The sequence below is a fragment of the Mixophyes fleayi genome, chromosome 1, assembly GCF_038048845.1.
Source record: "Mixophyes fleayi isolate aMixFle1 chromosome 1, aMixFle1.hap1, whole genome shotgun sequence".
NCBI classification, from domain to species: Eukaryota; Metazoa; Chordata; class Amphibia; order Anura; family Limnodynastidae; genus Mixophyes; species Mixophyes fleayi.
Genome location: NC_134402.1, coordinates 437,077,802 through 437,090,097, shown reverse-complemented (window position 1 = coordinate 437,090,097; position 12,296 = coordinate 437,077,802). Strand labels below are relative to the sequence as shown.

General features: G+C 42.2%; 1 protein-coding gene across 5 annotated transcripts in view; it reads right to left on the bottom strand.

The window, feature by feature from the left end:
* The window catches only part of PDZD2 (PDZ domain containing 2), a 216,374-nt gene that overhangs the window by 77,991 nt on the left and 126,087 nt on the right, over positions 1-12,296 (bottom strand). For 4 of the 5 annotated variants that reach the window (XM_075184731.1, XM_075184741.1, XM_075184767.1 and 1 more), the window contains exons 3-5: positions 11,321-11,463; positions 10,133-10,265; positions 6,733-6,885 (exon numbers count right to left, since the gene is read on the bottom strand). In XM_075184731.1, coding sequence (XP_075040832.1) covers positions 6,733-6,885; positions 10,133-10,265; positions 11,321-11,463 — 429 coding nt within the window. The remainder of the gene's footprint in view (positions 1-6,732; positions 6,886-10,132; positions 10,266-11,320; positions 11,464-12,296) is intronic. The other variant, XM_075184750.1, reaches the window with a different exon arrangement.

Sequence of the window (12,296 nt, the reverse complement as noted above, 5' to 3'; positions counted from 1 at the left end):
TGTGTTATCAATGCTATTTTGCTTATTGTGGTACTTTATTTTTTATGTTTTATTTTTGCTTTGTTCCGAATTCAACTATTTGGAAAACCCCCCTTAAAAGTCCTGTGTTTGACCCTGAGGATGGCCATTGAGAAACAATCTGATACCTGCACAGCTTTGTATTGTTGTGTGGTGTTCTGCAGACACAGGCTGCTGCAGGGGTGGAACATTTCATCCAATATGTGATGGGTCTGTGTTCTATCCAGCTAGTGACATGCCAAGCTTTTACCCTTGCAAGTTAAGGTGGGTAGGAATCAATAGCAATCATGTTTCACAAGCTGGAGGGGGCAGATTCAGCCAATGATGGGCAAGTGATGAGATTGTTAGCAAATTAGCCCTAATGTGTGCACAGTGTGTATGTACTGTGACATAATCAGGGGAACAGGTACAATTACCTGGGGTAAATGGCTTTGAACAGCAGCAATAAATCACGAAAAATGCAGGATTTCTGGTACAACTGACCTTTTTTTGAGCATGCGCAAATAAACAAAACATAAACAAAAGCCTCTCCGGCAGTAACTAAACATTCCTTAGAGGCCCTCTCTCAAGTCTAAGACCTTGTGTCCCAGACTTAAACACCAAAGATTATTTTCCTCTCCCGTAGCAGGTACTCTCAGAAGGAATCCAACCTCCTCCCCAGGTCTGAGAGACAGAGTGATCAGGGCTGCAACCTTTTACAGACCCCACACAGGTACAACTCTTAAATAGTCTGCTGTGAAACATACTCTGGGAAACTTTCCCCACAGAGCTAAACAATCTCCCTGATGTAAGTGTATACAAGACAGAGGACCTGGGACAAATATCTCTGTAATTTAGCATTAATCCTGTGACTTTGTCACAGTATGGATTTCAGAATGGTAAGTTTGCAGTCTTTCAGCAAATACAACGTTAGTTTTGCTCCCTAAAGCAGCTCCCTGATTGGCTCTCACTGGTTTATTTGATGTACATAATGGCTGCAGAATATGTGAGGAATCCAAGGATTGATCCATTTGTTTTGGCTATATACGGACATACTCCACCCCCACACTTTTAGGCACGCTACTGGAATTTCCCCTCTCATGTTACATCCAGGAGGGGAAAATTAGGCAGCCCTTATTTTCCCACTCCTGTACCTGTCATTATCTGGAGACTAATAGGTATGGAAGATCTTATTCAGAACCTCATCCAAGGCATTTTACACGTGTATTATGAGCATATCTGAAACATCGCTTAAAAACGCTCTCCAAAAAAAAACGTCCATCTGGTCGTAGCCTTATATCAATAAAGATGTCTAGACAGACGCACAAATGGAAGGGGTGGACAAAATTGCCTAAAATCGAGACAGACAAATCTAAGAGCCAGCTACACCTGTTAAGAAGCCAGGGAAAATGTCCATCCACTGAGCTCCATCTAAAGACCCCCAAATGTCTGGCACCATTTATAGGTGGAGGAAATCTCATTTTTCCACTGGAATGATGCAGCATCCTTCTCCAGGTGCTAACCCTCAAGCTGCCTAGGTGACACTTCAAAAGCTCCTCGACGCTGCCCAATCCGTGGGAAAGAATAGAAAACATCTGTTCCAGGCAACCGCGTTCCCACATCGGAGCGTGTGGCACGTTTACAGGGCTTGGCAGCTCTAAAATACATTTTTATTAAAACACCAGATACTGTTTCCCTTCTCTCTCTCCAATCCCTGCACACATGATCTCAATTTAATAATACGGAACATTAGCAGTTACAGTTTAGAACTCTGTGACAGTTCTCAAAACTCAGCAGTGGAGCAGCGAGACCCCGCTAATTGGCCGCGATTATACGCATACGTACAAATCACTTGTGTCATGAGGATTAGCAGGCCCCTCTGAGAGCACGTTTAATTAAAGTATGGTATTTGTGTTTCATTTACATCTCTACTACTGAACGTGAGTAACGTTTGCCAATAATTTTTCAGTTAAAGTAACGAATTATGACGGGCTTGGAAATTCCACGACTGAAAGAGGATTGCAATACCTTCAAATCTATTTAGCAGATGTTGGATTCTCATCAGTAAACCTCTCCCCAGGCAATCTGCAAAATGCAGTAAGCTCCCAGTTTATTGTAAAGTGGATGACACACCTTCGAACGAGGATGATACGCACCCAATTCCATTACTACTTAAAGGGGCCGCAACCTCAAAAAGTTACATTGGCTTAATTGTGTCTAGCACAGAAAAATTTGTATTTTAGAGATAGTTTATTGTTTACAAACACCGGTTTATTTTCTCATGGTCATATTTTCGATCCTTTCTGCACCTAGCTAAGCCCCAATTACATTATGCTTTGCTCAAATGTTGTTCCATATAGCTCTTGCCACGAGATCAGGAACCAGAGCTATTTTGTATATTGCGAGAGGATTAACACACTTCAGTAAGCTTGACAGGACAGCATGGAGAGAAGAATAGGGGGACATGGGGAGGAGGAGGCAAACTATGACACCTGCACTAGAGTTCTGCAAGCATACTTCCTAGCACCATCATAGAAGTTAGATGCTATAACAAGAATATTTTTATACAGTCATCCTTATATATACATTAGACAAATACAAAGGGAAATACAAGAATAGAGTTTTAGTCCCTTTAAAACCAGATCTCGTACCAGCGACATCAGGCTGATGTCTATGTTTACACGCTGAACAAGACAGGATTACTCTCCTGACAGAGGGTTAGTCCAAGTTCAAGCAACGTTTGTACAATAATCTGTAGTAATTTGGCCCCCAGCAGAACCGTTCCACTGAAATCTATACATAAATAATTTCAATTAACCCTAGATAGGTAAGAAAAAAAAGTGATTTTACATGTGAATTAAAAAATTTTTTTTTTTTATATTTTATAACCGTATGAATAACACCCACAAAATAAAGTAAAACTGTTTCACGCTCCACTCACACTCTCTCTAAAACTGTCAAATCACAACAGTAACAGAAACCACATTAAACCAAATATTGTGTTTTATTACAGTATTCTAACGGCGTAAAACCATCACGTCACCTACCCAAAGGCTTAAATTCAAGTTCTTGTCCAGCCCACATCACTTTGTTTAATTAGTCATGGCATCAATTATACATGCAAATGAAGCCTGCCGTGTCTGCCAATCCTCCCCCATAAATAATTCTGCCAGTTTTGTTTTATTCATTCACTCTTACGCTGAACAAGACTCCTGCAATAAAACAGCAACACGCAACATCTGTATGGGTACAATGTTCTACTTTCAAGTCATTTTACATGCAAAGTTAATTAGTTGGGGAAATATACGGTACACTCATTACAACAAAGCCTCGTATTAATTCTACAAATATATATATATATATATATATATATATATATATATATTTATCTATAATATAAATGCTTAGTGGCGTGTGTTAGTCTGTCTGTCTGTGTGTGTAAAAAATAAAACCAAGCTGCAGCGCCACCTGCTGGGCGGAGTTATACACTGACCTACTAAATTCTTAGTGTGTGTGGAAAAAAAAATTCAGAAAGGGCTGAAATTTGGTATACTAAGATGTTTTTAATTTGTTATAAAGATTTAAAAAAAATATATATATTTCTTGAAGGAGAAGTGACAGTTGGGAGTGGTTGGTGGTTGCCGGGGGTGACAGTGGGGAGTGGTTGGTGGTTGCCGAGGATGACAGAGTGAGAGGAGTGTGATACTCAGGACCACTGAGAGAGATCCCTGTGTCTGGATAGACATCAGGATAGATGTGGCGATGAAAATGAAGGATGAGGTGATGGAGAAGAATGATGAGGTGGTGACATGTGGACAAAACCACGTTAAAAAAGGGCGCTTGCGTCGGGAAGTAACGCTCTTCCCCTGAGGAGGCCTGGGCTATGGCCCAAATGCATGACAAGAACCTTTTTAACACCTTAAGTAGCTTGATTTGACTAGAATGCATGAGTATCATGCACGGGTTAACATATATATATATATATATATATATATATATATATATATATATATATATATATATATATATATTTATATTTATAGACACACACACACATATATCTATACACATATCTGGAATGCTGGAATGGTCTACAAATTACACTGCCCAGCAAGGTGGAGCTAGCACAAGTGTCTGTACACTTCTAGGAATAGCAGAGTTACAGTCTTTTGTCATATTTAAATGCCACACATTGTTAAAGTGCCCTATCCTAGCCACGTGGAAGCCTTTCTGAAGCCAGTTGTACAAGTGCCTATCAACGTCTTCACATTCTGCAGAATACTAGTAACTAGAGAGCGACTTAAGTAATCATGAAGCTCATTTTTAAAGACGGTGCGAGATGGAAACTTTACAATAGGTACCTAGGATGTGTGGAGTTTATCCTCACCACTCACAAACGTATGACGACCCGTTACATAAACAGCCACAGTTCCAGTGCCCTGGGGCCTATTTATTATTAATTCATAATCATGAATATTCTGCCGTCACATTGATCACACAACATCACTGAGGCCAGTAATACTGGCCTGGAGAGGTCAGATTAAACTTACCACCTCGCCGGGCCAGTCTCTGTAGCTGTGTGATACAGGCACATTGGAACTAAAAGTAAAGACTTGGACTTTCAGTTCCCTTTGTTAAAAGTAAACGAAGTATTGTGTTGCAACATATAATCGTTATCAAATTAGATACAGTAACTTTGAATCTCAAAAGAAGTCGCAGTAACAAAGTGGCACGAGTCTTATTTACAAAATATTTTCTATCATATAGAAAAGGATTGTATATACACATGTATCATATCCATGTTTATAATAGATTGTAATAAGTGTGCCCATCACTAATGGGGTCTCATAGACATGTCCTCGAGCAGTAATAAGACCCATGTGGGTATACCAATCCAGTGCTATGAATAAGCCACCATCTCATTCTGCATTTTGGGAACACCCAGCTTCCTTCATCAGAGGTATATGATGATTGGTTGGTTAATTTACTACTATATTTGTTGGGTTTTGCTGAGGTGCAAAGCTCCGGAGATACAATCTTTGACATTCCCGAGAATCGGCCTTTCCACAATGTATTAGTGAACTTGCACTTTGCAGAATTTATAGTGTATAAACATAACTAGAACAACGATTCTGATGTGTGGTGGTGTTGGGGTAGGATTGGGAACCTTTAAAGCAGATTCTGATTTAGATTTCGTGCCCAAATGCAGAATAGGGCAAATATGAGAAACAGTTTGGAAAATTGTGCTCATCTCTACAACAGACAAGCACAGGTACAACACCCCCCCCCCCCCCCGAACCCAAACATAGTCATCTCTGTCCCGCCATCACACCCCTCCCCCATCACGTTGTAGTTTCACAATAGGGAGAGAGCCATAGGCCGTCTGCTCTAGGCAGTGGCGGATCCAGGGGGGGGGCGATCGCCCACCCCCCTACCAGGGGCTAGCTGCACACTGTCACTGCCGAGCGGACCTGTACATAGTGTGCAGCCGCCGGCAGCTGCACACATCAGGAAGGGGGCGGGGCCTAAATCGCTTCCCCCCTAAAATCGCCCCGGGTAGGACAAATGTCTAGATCCACCCCTGGCTCTACACCAAATATAAACTCATATCTACGAGTAACAGAACATGCAGTCACACAGCATTATATAGGTTATATTACCTTACAACAAACTGAAGTCATTACTACTGTGACATTTCTCTGAGCTTCTGGTACTGGGAGCAATTATCAGACAACAATGTCATGTCTACGCACTACCATCACTTTAGTTGTGAATGTAAATAGTAAACAGCAAGTTATATTTGTTAGCTAGAACAGAGGGTGGTGTTATATTAGCTACAAAACACATGACAGCAAGATAAAAAAAAAAGTATATATTGTAGCTATTGCAATTAAACAATAGATACTAAAAGGCTGTAGATGAGTACACGTTATTTAATGTACGGGATACTCCCGAATTCCGGGTAGGTCTCCCGAACTCCCGGAAGAGCAGGCCATTCTCCCGAATTCTGCCTGCTTCCTACGGAAGTGGGTAGGATGGGGGACTCCATGCCGTGGTTTGTCGCATGTCATGTCATATTGATCTCCCAGGGGCGGGAAGAAACAGAAGGTAGGTAAATCATACTTGCCAACTCTCCCGAATTCTGGGTAGGTCTCCCAGACTCTCGGGAGAGCTGACCATTCTCCCGCATCTGCCCACTTCCTAGTGAAGTTGGCAGATCTGAAGTCTCCATGATGCGATTCTCTGGGAATTGCAGCATTGTGGCCTGCGCCCCCGTGCTAAAATTATGCGTTTGCTACATTATGTCACAGGGGGCGGGGTCAAAATTTACAAGTTTCACGTAGCCCCGCACCCTCACGCCCACCTCTACACCGAGACTCCTGGAGGCCAATCGTTAAAGGTTGGCAACTATGAGGTAAGTATGGTTAAACAGTAACCAATGCCTGAATACATTTTACATAGACACTCTGCGGCTGGACAACTCCATTAACTCAATGTGTTAAATCTACATTCCATTTTAACACCCCTTCAATAACATAACCACTTAATCTGTTAATTTGACAAGTATTAATTGCTGTAATAAAGATCGAAAAGTTATTATCTTATACCAAAAGAAATGACCTCATGTATTTTTTCCTGTGAAGGGTCCAGTCCCTGAGCACAGGAAAGTCTGAAGCTTTGATTGAACAATGGCTATTTCTGCGGCGCTCAGAGGATAAAGGGGAAGACACTTACAGCTGTTGGGGACATCCCCCGTCCTTTCTCCTGCTCCCCATCTGGCTCCACGTTCTCCTTGTTGTCTGTGCGAGATTCCTGGGCAGCGCACGCACTCACCAAGTCTGGCAGACTGGTGGACGGGTATTTGCAGAAGTCCACGTCTGTGCCGTCCTTAAAACAAAACGGTTTACAAAGTGTCAGGGTGAGAGAATAAAGAGTCTTCCTAATTCTTGTTGGTTTTGCATTCATTAATTATGAAGGGGTGAACATCTGATATAAATGTACCCCGTCACGTTACTAATATTTTACTTTTAAATCTGGACTGTGATTGGTCTTTTTGAGTGTTGTTGTAAACTGATGCTCGGTTGCACAATCATCAGGTACTAGAGGCAACCTGATACACTTAAACGGGTTTTCGTGCATATTAAAACAGCCTACGAATGAACTAGAACCAGCAACATTGGTAGAACGAGTTCAGTGATGTCACTAGTTTCTAGCAAGTTGATAGGCTGCAGTCTCAGCAGTGTCTTGTGGGTGGGGCATCCGACCCTGGTAAGACGTATTACATTTTTCATATTTTTTTATTACTTTTATAAAGCGCTGACATACTATGCAGCGGTGTACATTGAGGGGGATCATGACACAAATAAACAACATACAATGGATGAAACAGAATGTAAAGATGGCCCTGTCCAAATAAGCTTACAATCTAAGAGGTGTGGCCAACGCTACACCACAGCCGTATAGGAATTAAATGTTTACCTCAGAAGAATATGTCAGCAACACTCATATAGGCGGTCTACTTATCAACCAATCAATAATCCCGTTAAATCAACCACAAAAATGTAAGTTATCAACGTAGCATAGATATCTGCTGCTGTACATCTCTCTTCGCTTTACGGGGTATAAGCGCAGAGGCCGACATTAACAGGATCCCTCATGTGTGGATGGATCATGTGATCCCTCCCTGTCACATGACTCACATTCCTGCAGTCCAGGATCTCTGTGCGCATGCCCGAGGTTTGCAGTCGGCGCATGTGCACAGAGATTGAAAGGAGGAAAGCTCATTGCAGTCGGCATCGCATGGGAGGATAAGAGAAGAGGCAAGTGAAAGGTAAGTTTTGCCCTTCACAGAAACAGCAGTTTTTCGGAATTGCTGTTCGTGTGAAGGTTTTTTTTTAATAATTATGAAATTAGTTCAATCCTTAGCAATGCGAGGAGAATTGAAAACTAACTTATATATTTTGCGATGGGTGTTAAATATGCCCCATAGAGAGGAGATACATACGGGTCCTTGTGCAGAATAATGTGTGAAGATACGCCAATCGTGTATTAGCCTTAAGGCCAATGTCACACAGCTGCTTTGTGCATTGGTGTATTATGGCTTCAAAGCTGGGTGCTTAGGCTAGAACAAGCGTCCCTGTGTGACAGCAGTCTTACTAGGATTTTATTTTTGTGTAAAATGTGAAGAATGGGCTCTTAAATGGCAACAAAGCGTTGCTTCTAAATCTGATGTGAACTTGACGTTCTTGTGGTTCTAACGACACTAAAGTCTGTGTATGGTCAAAACCATGAAAATAAACCATTCGCTATCCTAAATTATGTATGCATTGCAAGATATACTGTACTGTACCAGATCATATAGGAAAATAGATTCAGTACAGCAGGAAAATAGATTCAAAGTATTTGCATACTTTTGTTACGATGTTACATGTGATTGGTGCAGTGAACTCTCTCTCTATCTCTATAACTATATAATATATAAAAAGTATTTGTCTGTAAATAACACATTATGATGTGATCAAATGTCAGCAATGTCCTTGTGAACAGAAACTAGGGACAGAAGACACAGATAACGCAGGGGGACAGGTGAGAGGACGCAATGCAGGGGGACAGGTGAGGGGACGCAACGCAGGGGGACAGGTGAGGGGACGCAACGCAGGGGGACAGGTGAGGGGACGCAACGCAGGGGGACAGGGGAGGGGACGCAACGCAGGGGGACAGGGGAGGGGACGCAACGCAGGGGGACAGGTGAGGGGACGCAACGCAGGGGGACAGGGGAGGGGACGCAACGCAAGGGGACAGGGCAGGGGATGCAACACAGGGGGACAAGACAGGGGACGCAACACTGGGGGACAGGGGAGGGACGAAACACAGGGGGGCAGGGTAAGGAAGGAACACAGGGGAACATGGAAAGGAGTAACGAGAGCTAGGGTAACACAGGTGAACGTGACTGGGAGTGACATGACCAACCCAGATAAATACATTGTAAAGTGAATATGATATTTATAAACAAGAAAGGGAGGAGTGTCCCCAACCCAGAGAACTGTGGGCGTAATTGCTGCAATTCTATTTACTACCTTATCCTTTAACTATATCTATAAGTCTCTGTTAATAGGGGTGTCCCAATTACCTCAGTAATTATACTCAAAATTTTAAAAAGTCATTAAGTAATTGACACACTTTCACTTTATGTTTCAGCCCATCTAATAACCCATCTAATAACCCACGTCAGGAGAGCTGGAGAGGTCACATAAGAGGAACGAGGGCGGCTCAGTAGATCATCTGCTATGAGAACTACTGAAGAAAGAGATTAGTAAGGCGTTGTGTTTTACTTGCACATAATCATAGGGGGGGTGATCAGGCCTAACAAGGCCCGATGGCAGCATTTTAAAGGGGCCCATCCCTCTTCACATCTCACCATTCTGTGAGACAGCTAACGTCACCTTGCAGTCACGTTAATCGGCTTCTGCGCTTATACCCTGTTTTACTGCGCAGAACAGGCAGAATAAGGTCAGACACATCGCCAGCGTCCAAAGAGCGCAGCAGGGCTGGTGTGTCAGGGATTGAGCACTTACACAGCCGGTTCTGTGCAGGAGCACAGAGTAACACAGTGCAGTGTTCCCTAGACTGGGCACACAAAGTGGCCATATGCCATTAGCTGGCCTTGTGTCTCCAGGCCCCAAAACTGCAACATGGGCTGTTATGGCTATAGTTACTCCCCTGTACAACAACCGTCCATGTGTGGTGCCTTATACGTCTATCCCACGGCCTCTCCCTCCCATGAAAGCAAAGTAAATCTAACTATTGTCTGAAAAGGTAACGGTTCAAAGTTAACCCTAGTGTGTGTGATGGAGAATACAGATTGTAAGCTCCACTGATGTGAATGATTAATATTCTCCTTAAAAGTGCTGCATAATATATAGGTGCTATATAAAAACTGTTGATAAATAAAACTGTTAATAAAGTTCAGCCTATTATTTAGGAGCCAGTGTGATTACTGGGGCATTGTGTGTGAATGGATAGGTAGAATACTGGCTCACCACACACAATGGCTGCTTTCACTGTGTGTAGGGATGAGTTCGCTTTAGAACACGGGCTCAACAGAACTGTTACCATGGTAACGTTATAAACCTACCCTGCTGGCAACCACAAGTTGCACCAGTCCGGCGGTAGCGCGGAGGATAACCACGGCTTCCTGATGCGAGAGCCCCACCAGCGACTGGCCGTTTATCATCAGTAACTCGTCTCCTGCTTTCAATCTACCGTCCCTGGAAGCACACAGGGATATAAAGCCTCAGAAACAAGATACGAGCATATAACACACAATAATGTAACCAGTCTGCATCAAAGGATGCAACTTCTCTCCCACAAACTACTCCAAATCTCAGCACTTCAACTTCCTCATGCAGTTTTGTTGAAATACAACTAGGTCAAAGGAAATGTAGCAAAATTCTAGAGAAATCAGCTTAGGTTACTGTGATATTGGCGATGTAAGCTCAGGAAAACATTGCGCTTGTCTCACGCATTTACAAAAAAAACACAGGAAAGAGAGATCATAAAACAAAAATAGGGACACACAGTGCAGTATAGTGACACAGTGCAGTATAGTGATACACATTGTAACAGAGCAATACAGTGTAGTGAAACGTAGAAGCAGGAAACCTTATTAAGGGATCTATTTATCAAATGGAGATAAGACAGGGTTTTTATAGGCTTTAGGGCTTCTCCTTATTTACCACAGACCTAGGTCAGTGAAGACCATCACTGGCATCATTAAACACCCCCGATGACCTTTTTTATTTTTTTTTTAATTGCCTGATAAAAGATTTTCTATCTCTGCGATGAGGAGGGGTCTTGGTAATTAGACCTCTTATAGAGAGAAAAGAGGTGTTACCTTATAAGGAAAGGTAAAACTACCGACAAGGTAATATTTGGGTTATCAGCTTGGTCAGTACCCCCTAATTGACCAATCTGTAGAATTATGAGCATTTGTTTCCACTGAAGCACCATCACTGGCCAACTGAGAATGGGAAATCCTGCACCCATCCAAAACATACAATATTGGCCCAGCAACCATGCTACAGTGTATTTAATGGTCCCTACTGCTGAATGTTGAAGCCCAGGGTAAGACTTGTTGTAGTGAACAGCACCATTGCCAGATGAGTAAGAAGACACCAGCAGTAACGGTGGTGGAATGGGTGGAGGTTGGCACACAACAAGGAGCCGGGCAGGGGAAGGAGATGAGGAGATATATTTGTGAATCATGGCCTGATAACAGTAACAGAACATAATAATACAATATCAATACAAATAGTTTTATTACCTGTCTGCTGAACCTCCCTCTTCTACATGGGCAACAACTATACCATGAGGGGACCTCTTCGAGCCTCGGCCACCAGTAATTTGAACTCCCAGCCCATCTGATCCCTTCAGCATGTGCATCTTCCATATACAGCAGCCTTCCTGCTAAAAGGAACACGTTGAAACATATTTTTTACTTGCACAGTTAAGACTCACAGTAACAAGGTTAGAGAACATAAGGCATATAAGGTAATCATGGAGATGCAGGGCAGACTCAGAGTGAATATAGTGTAATTAGTAAGCACCCAGTGATCACACATTTAATGTAACTTGGCTGAAATAAACAGAATCAGCATTGCAAAGTTCTCTATTCTATTAGTTTCCCTAAACACCAATAAACTAGACAAGTGTTAAAGCCTGGAAGTTATGGCAGGACATAATATAGTACAAATAGCAAGCTGGTCATTTTGTATTGAAACCTGAAGGCAGCAATGTCTCGGATTTTGAAAATATTATTGGACGTTCCTCCAACTCTTGTTTATAATCGTACTAAAAAAAGACGTGTAACATAACATTGCAACCTAGATGTCCCTTTTACTTTCCGACCAACTAAAGCCAATCTAGTATTTAATTTTACTCCGAAAGTGTCCGATTAGAGGATATGACGCTAACTGTGCTACAATCTTAGCATTGCTCATTCAACAACAAGTAGTAAGGCCTCTAATTAGTTGGGAGACTAAACACAGAAGTATTTCATTGATAAATACAAATAAGAAATGATATATATATTTAGATATGTAGACAAAGAATGTGCCCTGAGATTTTTGCAGCAGACACAGGTGCATGATGTTGTAGTAAAGCCTCAATGTGCAAATAAATGTTAGTTATGAAGCAAACTATCCTCAGCTAGCCTGGTCTCCCCGCTAACCAACTACGCTACCAAATGCTCAAGTGAAAGTAAAACAATGTTAACACCCATCTTAGGTTAAATAAGAATT